At 41.5% G+C, this 25,615-nt stretch overlaps 1 protein-coding gene and 1 long non-coding RNA gene across 4 annotated transcripts in view; one reads left to right on the plus strand and one right to left on the minus strand.

Annotated features, from left to right (window-relative positions):
• The window catches only part of LOC142970445 (uncharacterized), a 20,776-nt gene extending 5,585 nt beyond the window's left edge, over positions 1-15,191 (plus strand). Inside the window, exons 4-6 of the long non-coding RNA XR_012959275.1 lie at positions 4,475-8,160; positions 8,639-12,382; positions 13,970-15,191. This is a non-coding gene — a long non-coding RNA (uncharacterized LOC142970445). The remainder of the gene's footprint in view (positions 1-4,474; positions 8,161-8,638; positions 12,383-13,969) is intronic.
• ppp1r16b (protein phosphatase 1, regulatory subunit 16B) overlaps positions 2,339-25,615 on the minus strand; it is a 54,696-nt gene continuing 31,419 nt past the window's right edge. The window contains exons 2-10 of one of the 3 annotated variants that reach the window (XM_076110662.1): positions 22,850-22,946; positions 20,206-20,351; positions 18,172-18,275; positions 13,916-14,040; positions 9,191-9,316; positions 9,023-9,098; positions 8,550-8,679; positions 7,977-8,124; positions 2,339-5,464 (exon numbers count right to left, since the gene is read on the minus strand). In XM_076110662.1, the coding sequence (XP_075966777.1) occupies positions 4,982-5,464; positions 7,977-8,124; positions 8,550-8,679; positions 9,023-9,098; positions 9,191-9,316; positions 13,916-14,040; positions 18,172-18,275; positions 20,206-20,351; positions 22,850-22,867 (1,356 nt within the window). In that variant the 5' untranslated portion in view covers positions 22,868-22,946 and the 3' untranslated portion in view covers positions 2,339-4,981. The remainder of the gene's footprint in view (positions 5,465-7,976; positions 8,125-8,549; positions 8,680-9,022; positions 9,099-9,190; positions 9,317-13,915; positions 14,041-18,171; positions 18,276-20,205; positions 20,352-22,849; positions 22,947-25,615) is intronic. The other 2 variants (XM_076110661.1, XM_076110660.1) reach the window with 2 other exon arrangements.

Consider the following 25,615-nt stretch of genomic DNA (forward strand, 5'->3'; position numbering starts at 1 on the left):
CATCAGTGAATTAAGTAGTGGTGCTGTGAGATCCATATTTAATATCTTGTATGACTTCCATGAGCTTGAAGGACTGCATCCATGCGGTTCGACAATGATTCATACAATTTATTGATGAAGTCATCAGGAATAGCAAAGAAAGCAGTCTTACATGCCTCCCAGAGTTCATCAAGATTCTTTGGTTTCGTCTTCCATGCTTCCTCTTTCATTCTACCCCAGATAATGCTCAATGATGTTCATGTCTGGTGACTGGGCTGGCCAGTCCTGGAGCACCTTGATCTTCTTCGCCTTGAGGAACTTTGATGTAGAGATGGAAGTATGCGATGGAGCACCATCCTGCTGCAAAATTTGACCCCTTTTATGGTTGGGAATGTAAGAGGTAGCTAATACTTCTTGATATGTTAGGCTATTGATATTGCCTTCCACCCTGCAAATCTCTCGCACACCCCCATACTGGATGTAACCCGAGACCATGATTTTTCCGCCACCAAACTTAACTGTTTTCTGGGTGAATCTCAGATCCATGCGGGCTCCAGTAGGTCTCCTGCAATATTTGCGGCGGCTGTGATGTAATTCAACCGAAGATTCATCTGAGAAATCCACCTTCTGCCACTTTTCCAGCGTCCATCCTTTTAGCAGGCTGTGGGCCTTGGCAAATGCCACACGTTTTTTTAATTGCCTTTTGTTTAGTGCTGGTTTCTGGGCACTGATTCGACCATGGAGGCCATTTTGAGACAGACTTCTACAAACTGTCCTGGTTGACACGGGGACTTGAGGTGACCAGGCCTGGTGGAGCTCTGCTGCAGTGGAAAAGGGGCTGGCCTTGGATTTTCGAGCCAACAAACGGTCCTCCCGAGCAGTTGTCTTGCGGGGTCTGCCGGACCTGGGCTTGTCAAAAACATCTCCAGTCTCTTAAAATCTTTTTCTTATTCTTTGTACTTGACGCTGAGACACATTGAAGGTGTCAGCCACCTCAGCAGTGGATCTGGTCTTCAGCCTCTTGATAATCAATGCTTTGGTCTCAGGGTGAATCTTAGGCATGTTGTCAGAGGTCAAGTTGCAGTTGATGTGAAGGTCTGGTGTGCTGGGGTTCTTTTTATACACACCCACTAATTGATTGATCAATTATTGATCACAGGTGAGGCTGTAATCTAGGATTGGGTGCATCATATGACAAGGCGACAAGACTTTTGTCTTTGCAAAAACTGACTCAGTGGGCTTTACCAAGCTGTGAACGTTAGAATGCTTTTCAGCAGTTTCGTTTGGCACCAAAACTTTATTTCAAAAGCTGTTGGGATTGAAATTAGCCATTTCTTGTAAAAAAAAAATTGATTACAAATATATTTGAGGGGCACTTAAGGTCAACTTGTACCCAAGCGACAAGACTTTTGTCAGGGACTGTAATGTAAATACTGATAAGCTTCTCCATAAAAAAAACAGACTTCCAAATCAGTGCCAAAAGGTCACTCCCCTAAAATCAACAGCAGTGAACGGGATGAATAATCAACCATTGGTAGCCAGCGGCTTTTGTTTTTCTGAACAGTCACTGAGAAGAATCTGAGTGGAGAAAGTCAAAATCCCAAAATGTGTCCCCCTTAAACTGTCTTCTTTACTTCCTTCTGCTCTAACCCAACTGTTATATGTCTGACAAATGACAGCAGGGTGCAGCCTGTAGAAATATCGACCCTTCTGATCCCACAGCCAGTGAACGAGAGGAAGTTCAGACAGAGAGAGGGGGGAAAGAAGACAACACAGAACCTCATTGAAGAGAGCAGTTGATGCCGGGCCAAGACCCTGACAGCTGTGTGGTGAAGGACGGTCCAGCCTCTGCCTGTTTTCAGAACAGAGGGGAGAGCTGTAGAAGTAGGGCAGAGGAAGCATACGCGTCTGGTTGAGATCAGTTGTGACCTTCACACGGCATGCAAACGTGATCTGCACACTATATTTACTAACTTCAGCAATTCATTGTCTGAATACAGTTTTCAGGAAAATACTGGTTCTTTTAAAAGATGAGCGACAGAAAGAGTAGTTTGTTTTCTCAACATGTAAGTGATGCCCCCACTTTTAACACTGACAACTATGCATGATACTACCAGAGCTAAAAGTAATTATTATTTTTACTATCGCTTCATCTACTGTTATTTTCTTGATTAATCGCCTCAAAGTTGGTCTTTGAAATGCCTCTAGTGATGTCTTAAAAGGCCTTGTTTTATCCAAGAGAGATGTTGGGCATCTTTGCTTGTGTTCAGGCCTGCAAAGCACATTCTTATTAAAGTAGTAAGTAATCCATTGTACCCGACAACAAAAAAAGAGCTTTACTAATTCAGAAGAGACCAGGTAAAATTCTCAAAATATACAATTTATTCAAAATATGTTAATGCAACCATCCACATATTCCAGTAATTATAAAATCAGTAGTTTTTCGTCTTTATAATCTTATTGTTATAGAGGCTTGCAGACAAACACAAGCGTTGATCTATACCATGAGAACACAGGGTACTTTTTAAACAGGTGACTGTCCCTCTCTGGCTAATACTGAGTCACTGACCAGGTCAGAGTTAGAAAATACAATTGAATGGGATTTAGATTTCATAATAAAGGAAGCAGATCTGACATTTAAATTGAATCGATAGGATAAATGTGAACTGGAGCAGCTCCGGTAAATTTCAGCCGAATCATAAGATGATGTCACTGCCCTTTGACCCTTTAAAACATTAAATGAAGAAGGAACCAAAAATAGGGGATATAGCAATCTCTTTGACTCTGTGACTTCATTTGTATTTCCTCAAATTGAGTTGAAAAAAAAAACAGACTGCTTTCAATGAGGCTGTTGCGAAAAAAATTGCACCAAAAAAAAAAAAAAAAAACGGCCACAGACGCTAGTCACAAGTATGATGATGACGCCTGGGTGCACTCCACTGTAACATGTTGGACTACTGCAGGGGGCTACAGAGACTCGGTTTCTCCCTCTACCACCAAACATCGGCTAACAATGTTCCTCGATGTGGGCAAATGTATCTACATATATGTTCCTCAGCGGTAACAACACATACATGTAAATGCAGTTCATGGGAACACATAGGGGGATACCAATTTCAGACATATTTACAAATGCATCTGTAAATATTTGCCACTGTACAGTTGATGTTGTGGGGATTAATGTGGCATTGTGGGTCGTCACATGGGGGTCGGACATCAGACACGAACAAATCAAGGTAAAGACAATCTTACCCCCAAAGTGTCACATGTCCACATAGGTTATTTTTTTTAAATCATGCAAGACTCTTTGGCACTCACAAGGAGATTAGAGGAGCCGCTATGAGATAAAAGGAGTAGTTCAACATTTTAGGAAATATGCTTATTCACTTTCTTGCTGAGAGATAGGTGAGGAGATTAATAACACTCTCATATCTGCGATATAAATATCAAGCTTCCAATCTTCTCATCCAACCTAAAAAGCATATTTCCCAAAATGTCAAATTATTCCTTTAACTACACAGAGTTGCTACTTCTAGTACTTGATTTTATATTTAATGTTGAACCCATGATGCACTAGAGGACACCTGACATAATGGTGTGGGCTCGCTACATACCAAACCCACGTGTGGATTCATGTTTAAAGAATAAGTGAGGCAAGCATACAATTCCATACTAACAGTAATTCATTACATAATACTTACAATTTCTGTAATAAAACAAATACAGTGACTGGGAGAAGATAAAGCCACACAATGGCCACCAGCAAATAACAAAAAAAAAACATAAACAAATAACACTGTTATTTGTAGTGACACAGATATTAAATCCATCCCATTAGGACGGCTTGTTTGCGTGATTTTAATAACATACAGCAGACAATAACCCTTACTCCACTTCATTAGTTCAACGTTTGATTCTCCATGTCAGAAGGTTCCCCAGCTCATTCTTCTATTGCATTCAAGCTCTCCACACAACATCCAAAAAATAAATACACTCAACTTTAGGAACCATCGTTTTTTTCTTTACACTTTACATTCATTTCATAAATAAAGAAATGTACAGTCATTTTTAACCATGTTTGCTTTAAATTATCTAAACGTGAGAGCGCAAATTGAGTAATGCATAAAACAGAGCATGACCTGTCAGTTCAGGTTTGATATGAGAGGACGGTGAGGTGAAGTTTCAAACACTAGTGTAGGACTAAACTCTTTCATGTTATCTCTCGCTGTAGAGGCACACTTCCTGAATATTTTAACACTCGTTTATGGCATTCCTTCCCTTTACTTATGCAGGCAGCGTTTTAACATGACAGGTACTTCAGAGGAGACGTCACAGATCTCTTTTTGCTACGTTTCAATGTTTCTGTGGTGGCTTTCTTGCACATTTGACATATGACATATGACAAAAAAGTGGAAGAATGAGGTTTGACAACAATGCTAGTTTGTCCTGAAGAAAATGTTGTTTAATTACATGATAACCGTCTTTTTCTAAATAGATTTTCCATCTTCACCTCTGAGGACGAACATGCATCGTGTACCTTGAGCTCTTCTCTACTTTCCTAGTTTTTGACCCTCCAGGTGAAAGAAACAACCTGTCCACACTTGGGTTCTTAGAGGTGCACAGGGGACAGCAGGGCCAGAGGAACTGCCTCTTACTCTCGTTCTATCCATTGGGCTTGTGGAGACTGAATTTGAATCCAAGTGACATCTGGAGGAAAAAAGGTGTCACTGCTCGGTTCTTCTCCTCTCTGCTACGCTTGACACATGCCTGCGTTTGCAGAAGATGTCTCCTATCGTAGCAGGAGTGACGAGACAGGGAGGTACTCGGTACATTCTTCAGGCTAGCCATCTTCTCTGGGAGAACTTTAAAGGAGGGGAGGGAAAGGATGTTAAGAGACAGAAACACCCCCTCTTTCCTTCCTTCCTTCCTTCCTCCTACAGCACTTTCCTCGCTTCTCTGTGCAAAGCACTTTTGTTCCGTCAACAGTCACATGACCAGGGTGCTATGACACGCTGCAGCAGGTTCGCACGTTCGGCTGCTCTTCTTCCATTGGCTGTTTCAGTTTGAGGAGCGGCGGGTCGCCGCTGGCAGGCGTGTAGTAAACCGCGTTGCCATTGGAGGAGACCAGCGGCATGCGGGGGTCCTCCGAGTTGTTTCTGGCATCAGTGAAGGAGTCTGTGGAGCCGTTACCCAGGTGACCGTTGAACAACGGGTGATTCAACAATTTGGCGGCAGCCCTCTGTTTCTTGAGCTCAGACAGAGTTTGAGCGCGCTCTCTCGGACAGGCTTCCTCCTGAGTGGGCGGGCTGGTGGTGGTGGCTCCGTCCTTATCAGACGATGGCGTGTTGCCGTTGGAGGGCGGCGGCTGCTGCGGCGGCGTGGACGTCGTCGTTGAGATGAGGCCGTTCTGTTTGCTGCTGCCATCTTTGAGGATGGTGGGAATCTTGGGCGTGTCTGGCAGCTCCACAGCTACGACCGGCTTGACCTGCAGAACATCAATAAAGATGACTTTAATCTCTCTATGAGGCTCCTCTTTTAGATTAAGTACAGCTATAGAGCTCATTTATTTGCTACTATAAAGAGAGGTTCCCCTCAGAAATTGTTGCTCAATGTATACGAGGGGCTCTTCTGTGACGAAAGCTTGAAATGCACTTTTCCCTCTCAATATACTACCATTTCAGATTATTATTATGTTAATGTCCAATCCACCATTGAATTAGAAAAGAGAATAGTCTGGAAACACAGTTTCCATCTTTTTTGACATGCTATACTATGATTTTTATGGCATATTACACTTTACATTTTACAATGACATACTATACTGTAACATTTGTAAGACATATTATACCACACCATATGACTTTTTATAGATTACACTATGACATCTTTAATGACATTTTAAAGGGCATACTATACTATGACTACTTTCATGGCCTTTTGAAATAATATACTGTGGCTCTTTTCATTAAATCTTTTTGACATTTAATAAGCTCGTACGAGACGAGACAGTCCTGTGCAGAATCGATGACCAGCGATCGCCGCACAATGCGTGCCGGTTAGATTTGTGTCCGACTTGATTGGCTCTTAGATTTGACAAAAGAAAATCCTATCTTTCTGTTATCTTAATACTTAACACTAGATTGTTGGCTATTAATCTCATGTTTTGCAATTAAGGTTTAATCTGAAGACATATCTTGTGTGGTTGATAGAAATAAAGCATTAAAACAAAGGACAGCATACAATGCAGATACATGCACATTTCCACATAAATTTATATTTACAAACACATGAATAAATCTGAACGAGGTCTGCAAACTACAAGTAGGCTACAGATCTAACAGGAAGTAACTGTTTCTTTGACTTCCTGTTTATTCTTTGAAGGCAGCTGAAAACTTTCCGACTTGACCGCAGATTTTTTACAACGCCGTTTGCTGCGACCGACTGCTCTCGTCCATTTTCCAGGCAAGGTGCAGCTCATCTCCAACGAGCCTATTGTGACTTTTTTCGTTATGTTTTTAAATACATACTTTTTACAATGGGTTTTTAATGACATTTCTCATGAAATACGATAATATGTCTTTTTATGACGTATAACATGATACAATTTTGATGACAAACTATACTATGACTTTTTAATAACTTTTTTGTGACTTTGTTGGCCATACTATACTTGACATTTTTGTGACTTTCTTCGACGTGCTATACTAGATATATAATAGAACGTATATGGACATGGTCTCTGTGATGTCACTCATAGGTTTCTGAGGAGCCGTTATGAAGCTGAAAGTTAGTGGCTCTGGCTGTCGCCATCTTGGCAGTGACGACACAGCCTAACTCTAACAATAGGCAAAGAGGTGGACTGTGGGGGGAGCTGAAGAGGGCCGGGGTGATGCAGCAGCGCAGACAGCTAGCGGCTGGCAACCTGAGACAGCACCCACCTAAGGAGTCTGGAATCTATGGCGATTGACTCACTCTCAGGAACTACATTTTTTGGCACTTCCACATTGGCTTCATTTGTCAGCACTGCCACCGAACTAAAGAAATATGGAAACAGGAGCAGGAATACTTCAGCCCTGCTTCTTTTTTCTGCATGGATACAGCTCTCCTGCATAGTAAATCAGCGGTAGAAGCATCTGGAGAATCTGCTCTTTGGCCTCGTAGTAGATCATAGGAAGTTGTTGTCACCGAAAAATGATTTCAGGATTAGTTTTTCCATAAAGAAAGTTGGGTGATTTCCTTTGAACTTACCCTCCAGTCCAGTCACTCTTACATTACTTCTCCTTAGGAAATGTTCAAGCAAGTGTCTCGCTTGGCGTGTAGGTTGATGTTCTTAAATTGTAAAGCTGTGTGGAATGCTTGGAGCACTGTGACTCCATCCACGTCAGTCAGAAAGGTTTCAATGCTGCGATTTTCTCATCGCTTCTCCAATATTGGAGATGTCAATCAACACAAAGTTTGCATTTGCTTTCTTTTCCCATTTGGAATATTAAGCCAACCAGGCTGTATATTTGTGATTGTTAAGCCAGCCATCTGTAAAAACTTGCATATTACCATCGTCCATCAGTCCACAGTCCTACGCAGGACGTTGGACAATGTTCCACTGGCAGGCTGTGACGTAGAGGCATAGAGGCTGCTCTGCGTAGGAGTGTGCGTTCAGTCGCATGCCATACTTCTTGCCTTGCTTTCGACAACATCAAGCTTGCTCTGGCCTGTGCTCTCTCTCTCACACCGTGAAATTTTTTTTTTGCTGCACTGACAATTTATTTTTACAAATTCTGAATTTTAAAAAACAGAATAGGAGCAATAGTCTGGAAACACACTTTTCTTTTTCCCCATACTTATTCAGACCTGGAAATGACCACAATCAAAGTACATACTTTTCCTCACTGCGTAGGAACCTTGAGAGGAGGAATTCTCAAACGCTTCTTTTAAAACTGTGCATAGGATTACAAGGAAAACAGAAACTGTAATAAATGATAAATAACCTGAAGACTCACATTAATCACCTGGTTATTCTCCTGATCAGACTCTTTCTCTTTTTCCTCCTCCTCCTCTCTCCCGCCCCTCCACACGATGGCCTCGGTCTCGTACTCTTTACGGCACAAGTTGTGTCTGTCCGACAGGCTGGCTCGCCGCACCACTTTTCTGTGAACACATGGGGTTCCAGTGAGAGTTGTGCAGGTAGGAAAGAAACATGCCAACAAACGTGAACACAGCATTACTCGTATGTAGATTTTACTTAAATTTTACACTTGAAGATTAAAAGAGGCGGCTGTGCTCATCTAACCAACAGAGTTCAGTGTGTGCACATCAAAACCACATTTACTAAACTGTACAGAAGGCAGAACTAAGACTGACAGCTCCCCTCATTGACGAGGATTTCTGTAAAATTTAAACTGTCTTTTAAATTAGATTTAGTGGGAGCTGTCAGTGCAGTGCACAGATTTTATTTTTTTGTATAACTTGCCTCAATCTGCCGATCTTTCCTTTCTCTTTGGGAAGGAAAGTAAATAAACTTTGGTAAATACTCTGTAGTAGCACCAGTAACACCAGCAGGTGTCAGCACTTACCCACGACTGCCTGCACTGGACGTCCGCCTACACAGTGAGGTCTTGTGTTTGAGCTGTGATTTCATGATAATGTCATGTTTGTGTTTCAGGTCCAGCAGGATGGCTCTGAATTCCTCGTCCTCACACAGATCTTAAAAATGAGAAGGAGGAAGGACAGGAAATGTTTTATGAGATTATGAGACTGTAAAATGAATTTGTTTAGGTAATTATTATCCTTAGTGATGCTACTAGTTCCTAACACCGACTGTTAACATATACTTAAGTTCATATACCCAAGTTGTAAAACTTTAACATTTACCAACCATCAAGACTGCCAAAAATGCAATAGAGAAGGTTTAGATTCACCTTAACAAGATCTAAATCAGCATTTAAACAGAACAAACTCTGTAAACGAGACCATGCTGAGAGAAGACATTTGTTTTCTTTACCCCCCCACCAGGTGTATTGATAAGAGTGTTGAGGTGTAAATATACCGATGGGGGTCTCATCTAGGAAGGTCTTGGCATTGAGACTGGCTCCATGAGACACCAACAGCTCCGCCACATGCATCTGAAACAACAACAATCGCAGCAAATTATGTTAATGTGTTTGGAAACCTCTATGTGTGCCAGCTTATCTGTTTCCTGTTATGTTGAGCTCACCTGACCCCAGCATGCTGCAGCGTGGAGAGGATGCCATCCATCGGTGTCTCTCAGGTCCATGCGAGCTCCGCCCTCCAGCAGCAGCTCTGCAGCCTGCACGTAGCCGCTTGCTGCTGTGATGTGGAGCTGCAAGGGAAACAATTTAAAAAAACGAAGATTTGTCCAGTGCACAGGATTTGCTATAAATATGCTCTGTGCATAAAATCCAGCGTGCATTTCACACTAAAGCCACAATTTAGATAAAATAAGAATATTGTAGTAATAACTCAAAAAAGACATTACACTGTACCTGTAAAAATCTACATCAGATATTCACTTTCGTCCAAGTTTGAGGATGTGGATGCATCACTGGGCACCTTCAATCACTAATGTTTTGTCATATTATTTCCCCAACATTAAAAAAAAAAAAAAAGCTCTGCCATCATTTCAAGCTGATGGGTTGCTTGGTCCAGCTGGAACAGCTCTTCTGCCGTTTGTAGACTGAACTGCGTTAACAGTTAGAGATTAAAAAAAAGGATCCTGCTGACCTGAGATAACCCACTCTGCAGGTCAGAAACTCACTTGTATGAGGAAACACTTATAACAGGGGCAGAGCACAGAAGATCACTGCACACATTTTTTAATTGCAGGATACTGACTGTTGTCACCAGCAGGACAGGCAGTACAAAGTTGTGTTATTCAGCCAAACATTGTTCAAACACTCAGTTGATTACTTTAAATTCTAGTAGCCATATTAAGTTTCCAAAGATGGTCCAAAACCCCGAGAATGTTCTGTCATAGAGGACAGTCAGAGCCATTAAATATTCACATTTGAGAAGAGGGAGTCAGGAATTGATTGATCAAAACTGCTGCCAAGCACTAAGTGAGAAACAAAGTAATTGTTTCAGCTCTACATCGTATATTTGACGAGGAGCTGCAGAAGCTGATGTAAAATCTGTATGTATGTGATCTTGTCGAAATGATTTATGATTTTAACAACCTTAAAGCTCCTTTAAGGGGAAACAAAAGGAGAAAACTGTACAAGCTCAACATTTTATGTTTCTTAAATGCTATGAATGAATGCGATGGGTATTTAAACATTTTGATGTACAGCATGTTTAGAGGTTTTTGTTTGGGGTATTCAATGGACATTTTCTTTTGTCTCGCCTTCAAATCCCCGTGAGTCTGTCTGAGAAACGTACACGCGTATAAACGAAGCCGTCACCAGCCTCGCTTCATCTCATCTGTTTCTGATTATTTCTCAAGCAGGTTAATTTGGTTGCTATGGTGCCAATAACCGTAGACACTTCTCAAACTAGTGAGAAGGAATCCATCTTGGTCTGACCAGAAACAAGTTTCAGCAACTGGTGACGACGTGAGCTCATACGCACTAGAGCGTTGCTGAAGAGAGAGAGGAATGCACACAACATAAGATCCAACATACCAGTTACGCAGCATTTTATTTTTTATTTTTTTAACAAACAAGCAATTTTAGTGCAAGGCGTTCTTTCTCTGTCCCCTACAATCAGGAAAGGGAGCACACTGCTACATGTATATAATGAGCAAACTGAATGTGCCTAAGTATCTTTTAAAAGCAGCCTTTTCTGTGAAAAACTCCCAACGTTTAGAACCCACAGTGAATGTATCTACAGCAAAATATCCTAAAATAATTCGGGCTTCATTGCACACCAATCAATGGCTCACAGATCTTTAAGTGGATGAGGAACTTTAAGGTCCATCAAGAGACTGAAAATGTGCACCATTGTCCATGTTTTAAATCGCTTCTTTCTCCTCTCTAAAACCGCAAGCTTTTCACTCCACCATCGAGAATGGCAGTTTGGATCAGGTATAAACAAATACTCTTGTCAAAAATATGTTGTGATAATCTCTCTCTGTCTGTCTGTCTTATCCTGTTTTTCTCCAATAGCCTAAAGACATGTCAGTTAGGTGAAACTGTACATTTTAAACAGCTGGTAGATGTGATTGGGAGGCTGTTTATGTCTGTAACCTCCCTCAAAATTGACTAATTTGTATCATTTTGTACACGTTATTTTGTCACCTGGGAAAAAAGACGTTGCCAATAATTGTTCACATGACCTTAATGCAAGAAGTGGAATGACTTTTCAAGTTTGTGAATATTTGTTGTACTTCTTTAGATCTCAGATCTATTATTGTTCAGTTCTCATTCTTACTGTTTTTGATGTAAATTGATCGTTTGGTTAGTACCTTGCGTTTTTTGGTTGATTATTCACAGTGAGTCTCACCAACATACTGTAGGTTGTACTTTCTCTCTCATCTGTTTGCATCACTTAAATTACACTCAGAGACTGTAACTTCGTGAATGAAATAAATCGTCTCCTGTTCGATCAACCCACGAGGGGTGAAAGTCATTGCTCCTGCGCATCAAAACAAAGGACACAAAATGCATTTCGGTTGAAAACAAAGAGATTAATCTTACATAACTTCCTACCAGTTCCAGGTCTCGTCCTCTCTGTTTTTGGCAGAGATTTTAATAAGGCATGCTCTAGTTTGCCCCATCGTGCTCGAATGAAGATCAACAGCGCCCATAAAGCAAGGGGACACACAGCTCAATGGGACAATCTGTAGTTAGACTTTAAAGCTTAACAGGGTTATTTTGGGCTACTACCATGTAATGTCCCCAGGCTATTTTCATCTAGTGATCCGTCACGTTGTTCCCCCAGCGTAGATACAATCCCTGATACAAAATAAAGAATCCATTAAGGCATTTGACATCGTACGCTCTTCTCAGGAAAAAATTACACTCGTGATTTTTTTGTGCCCAACTTGACTTTTTCATGCATCAGTGCACTGAAATACAGAAAAAGAAATTCATTCACCAGTTCAGTTTTAGTTCAGTTTGTGCGTCTGTGACTCAATATTTTAAGCCAAAGAAAGTGTCTTCATAGCAAACCCATGCACGCTTGGGTCCTCTCTAATGCAGCCGACATAACGTGCAAGAATGAAAGCACGCTTTGAAAACAAAAGAACGTGACGGACGCATTAACATCTTTTATTGCCTTACCGATGCTAACCTACAGCAGCTATGGTATCGTGAATATATTTTGTCTAAATGTGTCTCACTTTACCTCAGTCAGATGTGCATTTCTTATTAATAAACGAGTGCAAGCTTTTTGCTCGTTTATGGTGATGGTGGATTGTGTTTCTTTTCAGACAGCCAAGATCGTCCCAATTGTAAGTCTATTTCCCGTCCAATTTGATGTATTCAGCATTTACTTTATGATTCTTGGTCACTTGTCATCATGTGTTATTGTTTTTCCTTAAAGCTAAGGTCGGCAATTTACTTCACAGACACTTTTTGTTCCAATTCTCTTGACATCCCGACAGCAATCAATGACTCAAATGCTGATAACATGGCATCTGTTGCTGTTGTAGGACTGTTATGAGCCCGTCCAATCGTTTCATTGAGCCCGTATGAAATGATTGGGTGGCCTACCTGCCCGTCTACCTACCTACCCTCCGTGCACTCTGCTGGTGCAATTAGTGGGATTGACGGGAGTCCAACACAAAGCTAGGCTGTTGTAGCTGTGAGCACAAACAATACCCATGTCCGTTGATTTTCAGTTCAAAATCTCGCTTACTTAGCTGGTTTCTCCAAAGTGGTCTACCCCTGCTTTAACGCATACATATTCATCATTAAAGGTTTATTCGAATCTACCGTCGGGTAGCTTTTAAATTGTGACTGCGGGTGTAGTCAGGGCTCACAAACGGATCCCTTTCATATCTGCAGAGTATTTTTAAATCGTACAGCTGCTTTGCACTGAAGAAGACGATAATGAGTTTCTAAATGACTGATTAGCTTTAAAGGTTTTATTGCCTCACGAGCCAGTGTTGTAGAGCGCATAATCATTAGAAGGTGAATCTATAATAAAGACGCTCCTCTGAATATTTACACACCTTTTCCTTTTACCTCTCAGTGCAGACCTGCCATGTCTGATCATTTGAAAAGAGTTCTTAAAGGAAGAGATGGAGTTATCTTATTTATAGCTCTGTAGCGTTTAGTCTCGTATTGTTTACTGCTGCGAGTTAATGATCAATAATATCTACACAATTATATGTCTCAAACAACTTCAGGATTATGTCTCGTCTTATCGCCACATCATCATATTGTTGGTTGCTTTGAGCTAAAATACAACACATGGTGACATGTATGTATAATTATTGTACATGGTCCCTTACAAATAAAATATAGAAATTTAATAAATATTGTATCATATTAACTGCTACTTTGTACATGTGTATACCAGTGGTGGGCCGTCAGGGCCAGCAAGGCCTTCTCTGCCGGCCTAGACAGAATCACAAAGCTATTTTATAATTTAATACTTTTTCATAAATACACTACATGTATTATAATTATTGTCTCATTGCACAGCTACTGTCTTCCTCAGTTGCTCTGCTTCCAGTGCAGCTTGTTTTAAGTAGAGCTTTTATCCAATCAGAGTTCACCTCTGTGTCTCTAGGTAGAACAGAGGCCCGATGCCTGCAGAAAACTCAACACACTTTTATTCTACTGTTAATATTTAGTTTGATGTTTTGACATTTTCTTTATACCCTGGTCCTAAGAGAGGAGACATTTTGATTCAGCAATATTTTCTTATATCGTCAAAATGATGATAAACTTGAACTTTAAAAAAAACCATTTAGTCAGCTTGTTTTAAATTGAGATTGGTAGAGAAATGTCAAAACGAACCGAGTACAAAGTCTTACCAGCGTGGCCCCCTGAGAGTCCTGTTGGTTAACCTCCTCTCCCTGTCTCAGCAGGTCCTGAACGTCCCCCATCATCCTCATCTCTGTTGACGCTCGCGTCTCGTTGATCATCTCCTGGGTGATGCCTGCCAATCAAATACACAAGCAGAACCACAGCGTTAATCACAAGGCGGGCTGTTTTTTTCCTGCAGCATGCTGACGGGGCCAGTTCATCGCTGATCTGAGGCTCATGGAGGAACAGAGAGGCAACTCGGGTATAACGGACCAGGGACACATAATCATAACGCTTGTACTGAAACCGACTTCAAAAAGTCAACGTTATGAAGAGAAATTCATTTTCAAGTTTGACAGCAAAATCATTTTTTAAATTACACTGGAGGTTCTCTACAAGCAACGGGTCATGGGGTCCACGATAAAAGACTTCTCAGCAAGTATAGAAAATTTAAAGTTTTAAGGGAAGTAGAAATAAGTTGTAATGGGAAAGCAGCAGATACAGACTCATGTTTGTTTGTTTGACTTATCGCAGTCACTAAACCAATGAGCCAAACTAAGACACGAGTAATTTATAACATCATGAATTAAAGAAAAAGTTAAAATAATGTTACTGGTGAACGTAAATACATTTGCAGATAATTATTTCAATGTATTTAACTTTGTAAGATCAATACGGAGCTGCCTTCAGTTCAGTCTTTGAACCTTAAGTACCTGATAGAAATAAATTGACTGTTTCGTCTCAGTGGCAAACAGCATTCCTCTTTCATGCTGCCTTTCCTTCCACCTTCTGCCAAAGAGTTTCATGGTGTTTGGCCCAGTTGAAGCTCCGGTGATTCTGTCTGTCACAGCCACTCTACATTCCTCCTTTAATTCATTGCCTCACTGCCAGGTACGACTCAATACTGTGACAGCCACACTTGACTTCTTCCCCCAAAGCTGAGCAGTAATGTGCCCGACTGTCCAGCACATTTAAAGAAATGTATAATGAAAACAGCCCGTCAGTCAGAACTGTGACTCTTATATTCTCACAGTGTGTGACTAAATATGTGAATTACTAAAAATACAATAAATGAAGTGCTGTGGATGCAAATAAGATTTTTTTTTTAAAGAGACAATTATTTTAATTTATTTGTCACTTGAAAAAGTCCCTCAAGTGACAGCAGCTGGAAATAAAAGTATGTTTGAATAGTCACAGAGATTCGTCATTTAAAGATAAATCTTTGTTTTTGTCAACAGAAACTGGACACTTTTATTTGAAATAAAACGTGGAAGTAGACAGGCATCCCCTGACTGTGCATGTGTTATTGTCAGTATTTTCAGCCCTACGACCTTTCCTGTGACACAGAGTTATAAATTGAACCTGGGCGAGTGAAGCTGAAGGCAAATCTATCCACTCAGCCATCATCCCAGCCTCCAGCCCGCCATTTTAAAGTCAACTTCCTGTTTCAGTGACACACCCGTGTTTTCAGCCACGGCCAAAACAGACATACGGGGATGGCCAGTGATTCTGAAAAATGGTGAGGAGGAAAATTGGCATTTCTCTCTGAATTCATAAGCAGAATCACAGCCCGAGGGTGTTTAAAGGAGCGGGAATCAGGACGACAGTCCCCTTCGTCGACTTCAATGAAATGCATCCCTCCAGCTACTATTTTCTTCTGTGTTTTCTGTCAGCAAGCATCCGTCTCTTTGGTTTCTCTCATGTTTCGATTTAGCGACAGTGATGCCCTTCGGCTTAACAATGCCCCAAAGGATCTAAAAGAATGTAGAACACAACAAACATTCCTCATTGTCATACTATGACGAATGTAGTTAACAGTCATTATATCATCACATAAATAAGAAAAGACTGAAGGCCGATCCCAGGGCCAAGAACATTGGTCTGTGGAACCTGTGTTCAAGGATCACTGTGTCCTACAATGACAACAATACTTGCATAGTTGTGGCTAAAAACACGACTAGAGACATTACACTTAACGTCACAACTCCCCTCTGTATCTATGGACGAGTCACCAATGTAAAAAGATTGATTACAATCAAAATGTCCAAATTTATAATGTGCATTACCTGCTAAGATTTTAAGTCCTAAATGAGGAATGTTTTGCTACAGAGAAGGCAAAAACGGCAGAGAAATAAATCCAACTTGAATAAGGACAACGACTGATCATTTTATCCACTTTGAGCCCGATGTAATGTCTGCAAATGTCTTGTTTTGTCCGACCAGTCCAAATTTAAACAATATTCAATTAACTATAATATAAAACAGAGAAAAGCAGCAAACCCTCACACAGTTGGAAGCGACGAATGTTTAGTATTTCTGCTCAACAAGTTACTCAAACAATGAATTGATAATCAAGTGATTTTAAAACAAAATCAATTCCTCAAAAATTGCAGAACCTTGTGGGTGACATCTTCAATGCTGCGGCCATGTTTATCAACAGTCTAGTCGAGTCTTAGGTTTGAATTTGAATGACATCAGCTGTGTGGTTTCACTGTTCTGCATCCCCACTTTAGTTCACCAGGTTCAATTCCTGCTAGACGTTTGCCCGTTATCACTGCGGCTCATCACAGTTGAACTGTGCTCAACAGGGGAGGATCAAGAGAAAGTCAGATCAGTCGATGCGGTGTGTGTGTGTGTGTGTGTGTGAGAGAGAGAGAGAGAGAGAGAGAGAGAGAGAGAGAGAGAGAGAGAGAGAGTGCTGGTGTGCCCATCCCTGCAGCTTCTCTGGAGAGATAATTCTAATCCAGCAAGTCAGTGCTGATAATGTTACGGGAGCAATTAGCAGCGGCGCGCTTCCTTTGATCAGCTTAATAATCATTCTTCTCACCTACTGTACCGCTATCTGCATTCTGCGGCTCCAGAGATCCCATTGTAAACTGAGAACCTCATTTTCAGCGGTCTCTCTTTTCCCTTTGCAAGCCCCCAGCCTCTCTCTTTTCCAGAATTGTCGATTGTCTATTTGCACCGTTAAAAAAGTAATTAACCCCACACTCGTTTACTATGCAGCACTTATCATAAAAAGGCTTTTTTCAGACCTTTAATTGTCTGAGGAAATATGACTGAGCACCCATGATGCCCTCCAGCAGCACCCTGCCTCCACACCGTTTCCTCCTGTTTACCACTCAGCAGCTCCACTGAAGCATTTGGGATTTACTTTTATGCCGAGGGGCACCTTGACCGAGGAAAATTCCAGTATTTGTTTTAACCTTCTCTTCTTTGCTACATTTACACATCGACAGCAACCCACAGCCAGGCGGACGCATGTAAACAAACTAGATGACTAAGACGCTAGGTTGGTTAGCAGCAAGTTGCCCTGAAAGTAGATCTCTATACACAAAGGTTGACATTTCTAATAGTACGTGCTTCATTGGATGGAGATTTGTCTGAGAAGATGGGGAGTGAACCCCAGGAACACATTAGAAAGACCGATGAAAGAAACGCTAAATCAGAGATTGAACTGAATTACAGAGACTGTCTACCCAGTTAGCTACTACAGCTAATCTTGAGGACTAGTTTCTGTGTTCATTTTTGGTCGGACTCAGAAACAAATGATTAATGTACAACTGAAGTCAGAATAAACACAATTGTGAGAATAAGACCCAGATTGAACCAACCACACTTCTTTATTTCTCTACACCCGAAGCCCCCGCAGCCACAGATTTAGCGGCTTTGTTCTCCAAAATGTGTGTTCACACGTCTGCCTGTAGATGTAACTGTTTACCAGAAAACAAAAACAAAAACATTGACAAGAGCTTATGTTAAGACGGTTGAGCGTGATTCAACTCCAGTGTAAATAAAGCCGTCTGTCACCCGACTCTCTCTGTGTCGGTCCTCATTCTTATCACACAGACACCGACTGAAATGCAAACACTTCTCAAAACGCAGCGCGACTTTCCTCCTCTTCCCTCACTGATGCGACGTCTCCTTGAGCTCTCTCTCTCGCTCACGTCACACAGACACACTGTGCAGAGTGTGTTTGTTTACAGCGATACAGCATGAATATACAGTATCCCAATCTGCATCCCGTCGCGAGTGAGAGAACTGTGAATATCTCAGAGCACCCCGAAGAGTCAATCCTGAATCTCTGCGGGACACTAAGTGCTTTCTGAGGTCACAAACCTGCTGCCATATTCCTCAACAATCTGTTCCCGTGGCTGACATACTTTGAACGCTGCCAGAAGCTACAGACACTCTTATCCTGCTGTTAAGGTTAAGGCGGCTTTATACTTTCTGTTACAAGTAAGGACAGAGACTTATGCTCTACCTCGGTTGGCCATAGCCGTCTCAATGATGTCCAGCGTCGGGTCGTCTTCACACAGGTCGTACGGCATGTTCCCATCAGAGTTGACCGCCAGCAAATCCGCACCGCTGTTGGAGACGAGCAGATAAATGACTGGAATGTTAAATTGTATTAGCTAATAAAAGTTCTAAATCTGCATTTAACAGCTTTGTTTACAACAAATGACATTCAAGTGCATTATCTGTGATCCAAATATACATGTAAGTGTACATCATTTTTGATGAAAAAAAAAAAAAACTAGATTACAGCTAAATATAATTTTTCAGATAATTGGTTTGTTTGCATCGGCAATGCTTCTAAGGCCTGTATTTTATACTCTGATCAGTTGGGAGACCCAAGACCTGCTGAAAAAAAACTAATAATAATAACTCAAAGTCTTGGTGGAATAAATCTCAGTTCGAGCACTAATTGATGAAGCTAATTCAATTCTTTCAGTCTTGAACAAGTCGGCCAGCATTATTCAGCGTTTTTTAATCACTAATTTCCCTGTGGATGATGAGTCCGAGCGATGTAATGAGCGGATCGACAAGTCCTGCATGTCAACAGATGGCAGCAGTGTGGCTGAATATGTTGTGTGTGTGTGTGTGTGTGTGTGTGTGTGTGTGTGTGTGTGTGTGTGTGTGTGTGTGTGTGTGTGTGTGTGTTTCTAGTTATTGCATACCGGCAGAAACAATGTGAGTGTGTTCACATACTGTCAGCATCTGTGAATGTCTCTTTGAGTGGTGTACATGCTGTTATATCAGAGGACCTAATCAAAGCCTAATGTTACACTGTGTATGTTGTAACTCTATACAGAATGTATTCCATATGTTCAGATGGGAATGTGTCAGAAGAAAGAAATCAACAACACATGAGGACGTTTTTTTAGCCCCCAGAAAATCTGGATCAGCATTATTGAATTATGAAAATACATTTACATAACAAAGACTGCTAATAACGACTGTTAATCATTACATGTCCTCGGGCCGGGAGGCAATTAAATATTACCCTTTATTGACTGTGCAGATATGATGATATCACGTTTTACCAAAGTCTGCTGTCTAAATTAATGTCTCAGAGCAAATTGTAATTAAAACTGTAATGTATCAGATAAAAAAAAGTCCAATTAATTGTACTAAACTTCAATTTGAATACATTATAAGCGATTTTCATACATTTGCCATATCACTACATAAACTGATTTCAGAAGTGTGGCTAAATAATAATGATTAACAGTATCTGCCTTCTCCAATAGGTCCTGTGCTTCTTTCAAACACCTGGTAATGCTCGAGGACAGCGTCATTTCCCCACCATGGCTTCCATTTTCCAATCTTTGTTTTTTAAATCATTTTATTTATTACAGCGCGATGGTTTTTTTCTTGCTGCTGCTGTTACTGTGTGATCTTCTGGGCATTGCTTCTACTCTCTAGGTGCTACTTTCTGCTCCTCCAGGTTGCAGCTTCTGTTGTTTTAGGAAGAGAAACACCTAATTTCTCTTGTCCAGGACTTAATTAAATAAACTAATTCATAGTTTCCTACAAACTGCCTACAGTGGCTCACTGGGGACAATGTTTGCATTCATTTCAGACTCTGGTGTGTGCGTGTGTGTGTGTGTGTGTGTGTGTGTGTACAGTTTTCCTCGGGAAAGCACTGAGCAACGGCAGTTAGCGCTGCCCACCATTCTGTCTGATGAGCAGCCACTGACGATTCGTCAGGCCGGTCAATACAAACTTTAATCTAACTTCAACTTCAGACTCTTTGGGGTAACGTGTGCATCCAAGAGTTTAAAGCAAACTAACTTCTGCTGGGGGGAGTTTTGTTTTTCTTACCCATCAGCACCTGGTTGTGGCTGATGGGATTGTTTGATTTTACTTTTCTCAACTTCACAGCAAAAACTCAGATGTACTTTCTAGATGATGGTTCAAACCGGAGTCCTCATTTAACACTAAGTACTATTTACTTCACTTCCACTATAGAGCGCTGCAGGAAACCCTGGTGTAGCATATCTGCATGTCTTACTGTGCAATGAGTATCTTGACCAGTCCTGCGTGGCCACAGGTGGCGGCGGCGTGCAGCGGCGTCCACAGCTCGTTGTCCTGAGCGTTGACGCTGGCTCCTCGGCCCAGCAGGATCTTCACCATCTCCTCGTAGTTATCTATACAACACTGTAGTGAAAAAGAAAGGGGGGAAAGAAGTAATGAACGAAATGATATTGTTGGGGCTGTAATACTTGCCGGTATAACACCTCGGATTGAGTTAGATATGTGAAGAAGGTGGGAAAAAGGAGTGAGGAATTGATAAAGATTGATAAAAAGTGATATTAAGTGAACAAGAGATACAAAGGCAAGACAGAAAATGATAATAGTGTAACAGGTATGAGTTCACGCTTTGCAGCACATATCTGTTGTTCTTAACAAAATCATCAAGTAATGTGAAAACTCTGGCGCCAGACATCCACAGTTTCCTCTTGTTTGGAGGAAATTGAAGTGCATTAGCTCTACATTTGATCATTTTCAGTCTGATGCAGCATATGATTCATACAGTGAGTAAGCTGTGTTGCATTGATGCAGCTGCACCTTAATCATCGCAGGACATGGATGAAAAGAAACTCATTGAACCCAATCCCTGCAAAAGTCCGTTATCGCATATTGCAGAGTGCAAAACTGGGAACACATTAAGCCAATTTGAACACAGCCATTCTGACATCTCAGCTATTGTGTGGGTTGTTCCCTGGATCTGTGACAGAAGCTGCAAATGCCCCCATAACACACACCCATCGACAGAGACAAAGACAGGGACAGAGAGTATTTTCCTCGTTGAGCCTGGGTGTGATTATAGGGTGGGGTGGAAGCAGAATCTTTCCGTGTAAACCATCCTCCAATCTAGCTGCTGTCAGCAACAGCAGTTTCCTCCATCAGAGCTAATTGGTGTGAGTGTGTCAGTGCTGCGCCGCTGAACAAAGACAAAGACGAACGAGAAGACAAGTGAGAAAAACAACAGAGAGAGAGAGAGAGAGAGAGAGAGAGAGAGAGAGAGAGAGAGTGCAAGGAGCAGACATGTAGTCAAAAAATGGGATTACTTTGTCACAGCGGGAGGGTCAGAAATAATCAGCAAACTGAAGGATTCAGAGCAAAAGTCTTGTTTTCAGTGTGAACGGGGCACATCAGCAAGAGCCAATGCTATTATGTGTGCTGGTGAAGTTGTGGGTTTGAATCTGATCTATCAAATGTCATGTTGGGACCCTCCCTCACTCTAGTGTATGTACAGCACATCAAAGAAAAAATGTCATAAACATCCTTCTTTGTTTCCAGAAACAGCTGCATGTTTTGAGAGCACATTCACTTTCGTGAGAAGCCACTGGAGTGTCGTCGGTTCTCGACTCTGTGCTTTGAAATGAAAATGAGTCATCTGTCGCGATGAAATGCTAAATCAGCTGACTGCTGTTAATCCCGTTATGATTCAACCCACTGAAAGATTTAAACAAAGTGAGGAAATGGGGAACAAATGGTTGGTGACAAACAAACTAAAATGGAGAAAACCGAAAGAAAAGAAGCAAATAAATCCTTCCAGTTTATAAACCACTTAAGTCAGCCGCCAAATGATTCCTTTAATGCAAAAATTAGAGCCTCTGGAACGTTTCTGTAATTATAGAAGGACAGAGTCTTTTTGACATGCCTGAAGAAGCTCAGTATTAGACTGAAGATCTAACGAGACCTGGTTCAGTCGGCAGCCAATGTGGATACCATATCTTTAATTTTCCCTTTGGGGATTGATAGAAGTTTTTGTAGAAAAAATAGACTCCTTACGTTCACAAAGAAGGCGACGCAAGTAGAAATATTGTACTTCTCTGTCTGCCAGATGGCCAGTGCACCACTGCTAGCTAGCGAACATGCAGGATGTGGTGTTATTGAGCAGCACAAACGCTGATGCTGTGTGATCTAGTGTTTATATAGTGTTCGGGGTGGCATAATGCTAAGAATATGTTAAGAAATCGCAATAAGATGATATTGTGGGCTTGGTATCATGATGTCGTATTGTGGGCCCTCTGGTGATTGCCACCCCGACTTTGTTTCCTTAAAAGTACATTCCTTCCCTCTTACACTACGTCTTTAAGTATTCCACCACACTGCACAAGCTCACCATGGAAACCTTGAGAAGCTGAGGTGCGCAGAGGAGACAGTTTTTCTTTTTTTATGGATTTACATAGAGGATGAGCAATCTGAGTGCAATCTCTAGAGGTTTCTAGTATCTGAGAGAAGGAGCGAGAGCAAGTCACAGCACAGCTAGAGAGGTACAAACATGAAGATAAAGAAACACGGTGGAGATGTCAAGAAAGAGAAGGGGAAGCAGATTAGAAGATATACAAAAGTCAGTTTTGAAAATGCAAACAACAGCAGCAGATTCTTTCAATCAGCATCCTATTGACATCAACAGGCTAACAGCATGTGCAGAAAAGGATTTACCTTGTTTTCCGCACATAACACAGCAGTTAAATATGCCAGCACATATTAGATGTGACTTTTCTGACAGTAAATGTCCTTGTAGTAATGAGTGTGGAGTGGTTAGTGTAATCCAGATAGGAAGAACTGAGCACAGAAGCTGTTATTGTGTGACAAGGCGAGCAGATGTGACTGCGGGATGATTTAGTGGCCGAGAGCGTCACCTTTGGTACCGCGTACATCCCTGCTGGCTTAAAAACAAAACCTCAATCTGTCTTCTCAGTCACCTGTGCTCCATCTCTGTCTCTGCCTGCCTGCCACCTGAAAAAACAAATCTTAATCTGAGTGCTTAAACAACAATAAAAAAAAAAAGACAACCTTGACGTTGTGTGTATTCACAGGAGTTTTGTAGCACCGACTGCCAAGGCTACGCAGATAAGGCGGCTCTGACAGGAGTGTGTGTGTGTGTGTGTGTGTGTGTGGGGGGGGGGACATAAATTATTATACAACACAAGAGAGGAAATGAAATTACTTCACGGATGCAGAGGACAGATAGCAGGAAGGCAAATAAGAGGTGAAAAAGATGCGTAGACAACGTAAAGGCTGACTGACTGGAAACTCTACTGGTTGACAAACATCCTGTGACGGCGCTTTCGTCACGGTGGAAAGAATATTGTAATGATAGCACGTTTAAGGCCTTTTTACACTCTTTTCCACTTGAGAATTGTTACGCATTCTTTTACATTATTAAAATCTAACTGACCACTGAAAGACAATCTATATCCAGCTACAGAGCTGCTGTTTATGAAGACGATGTGTCCTAAAGAAAGAAAGTCTGACTTGAGGATCATTTCAGTGTCAGGATTTGTGTGACAAGTAGAAAACAACAGAAAATTGCATCTGGGCATTACGTGGCCTGGTTACACACCTCTAAATCACTGCCCATGTCTCAAATTTCACAATAGGTCTGGTGCTGACAGCTGCTGCACTGGGTGGAAAAACAAGCAACCAAATCAGACATTTGCAGGAAGATTTATAGCTTCAGACAGAAAAACTGGTGAAGCGTGAATGAGATCAAGCTAAAGAGCTTGATGAAAACCTAAACGAGTAATTACTCTTTAAATCGGCATATCTCTTTAATTGATGTGAAAAAAAACGTAAACTTTGAAAGAAGATAGGACAAAAAAATATAAGCAAGAACGCCTTGCTCGACAGGGTTCTTTCCTGTGACAGCCTTACTTGGTCTGGTATGACCACTTCCTTTCGGTGGCTGACGTTAGTTTGCTTTAGATACTAACTGACACTACTGAGTCAGACGGTATAGTACTACAGCTACATGATGCTAAAAGCCATCAGTCAGCATGAAAAACTCCAGTATGAAGATCCTGGTCCCAGTCACAGAACACGGGAGGAAGTTCACTTCGAGGTTTCTCGTTTCTGAATCTTTGAGCTGGCGGTTACTGTCAGTGATGCTCAGCTGAGGAAGGCGAGAGACAGACTGAGAGAGAAACCGTCAGTGAGATCTTCCTCTAAAGTTCCCAAAAGCAGAAGTTGTACTGGTTTATTTGTGTCAACTACTTCCGGTGTCACTGATGTCAAAAGAGCACCGAGCACAACACATTTAAAGGAAAAGACGAGCGAACACGAGTCACAAATTTCCTATTTGACCAAGTGTGTAGCAGTGTGTGTGTGTGTGTCTGAAGGCATTCAATTCTTCCTCTTGTTACACCAAAATGGTCATTCAGAGAGCAAGTTATGGATTTAATTTTCTGTCTGAGTCTGGTAATTGGCAAGCCTGGAGATGTAATTCAGGGTGAATTAGCATTGAGCAGCCTCATAAAACTGACACGAACAAGACTCTTAAGCGACATAAAAGCACGTCAAAGACGTCCACTACACTGTTGGATTAGCGTCTACATCTCCATCCTGCAGCAGCAGCTTGACAGATGTCATCAAGAGACTGCAACCTACACAGCAGCCAAACAACTAGGCTAATCTCCTAACCTCCTTCTGAATAAACCCACATACTTCAGCCCACCTGCTAGCTGACTAAACTAATCTCTCTTAGCTTTTCACTCAAAAACAAACAAAATAAATCAAACATATTCACACATACGTGCACTGACAAGCTAACTAGCCTCTAAACTAAGCTCCCAGCCTTCCCACGTAGATCCCACCCGTCTTCTCTTGCCAACAAAGACTAAATGTGCCTTTCATGAAAACTATTCACACAAGGATGGGAGTGTGGCTCTGACAAAGGCTCGTATTATGTGGCTGGAAAACAACAGCAACAGTCTTGCTGAGATCCTTCAGTGGGCTGACAGGACTGTGGTCTGGGTCGAGGAGCAAAATGACGAGGGAGTAACGCTGTGATTGATAATTTTGTAGCACCACGAGGGCCGGTCCTGAAACTGAAAAACTGAGATTAAATGAGCACGGCCGGGTGGCTGAGACTGCAGGAGGTTAAAGGATAAAAAGGCTTTAAAATTTACCAGGCATGACAGGACTCGTGCAAATCATGAGGAGGGAAGGGGGTCTTGTGTGCAGGAGTGTTGAGAATTAGACAATTAAATGAATCCGGGCTGTGACAAGCAGGTGGGATATCAGTCAGAGTACAGTGGATGATTTCTGGGCTCAGTTTTAGCTTAAACCACTGTTGCATGTCATTAACTGACTTTTTCGGTCACTCTCCTTTATCTATGGTCTTATGGGACACTTAAATCAACGTCTGAAAAATAACTGAAAACACAACGACAACAATAAAGTCCAGGAGACTAAATAAAGGGTTATTACTGAATCCAGGGTGCTGCGTGCAAGAACATGGTGCTGAAAGGCTGGTAGACTGAGTTTAAGGTCCTCAAAGTCTGAAGTGACGAAGAGCTGAATGACTGATGAAAAGTCTGGGACCACACAGGAATGCAGTCTGATAACTTCACATCTCGAATCTTGCATCATTAGAGCACAAGTTAAAAGCCCGCCTCACTCTCTGC

This window comes from Anarhichas minor, unplaced genomic scaffold (assembly GCF_050575085.1).
Source record: "Anarhichas minor isolate MPS153535 unplaced genomic scaffold, ASM5057508v1 ptg000043l, whole genome shotgun sequence".
NCBI classification, from domain to species: domain Eukaryota; kingdom Metazoa; phylum Chordata; class Actinopteri; order Perciformes; family Anarhichadidae; genus Anarhichas; species Anarhichas minor.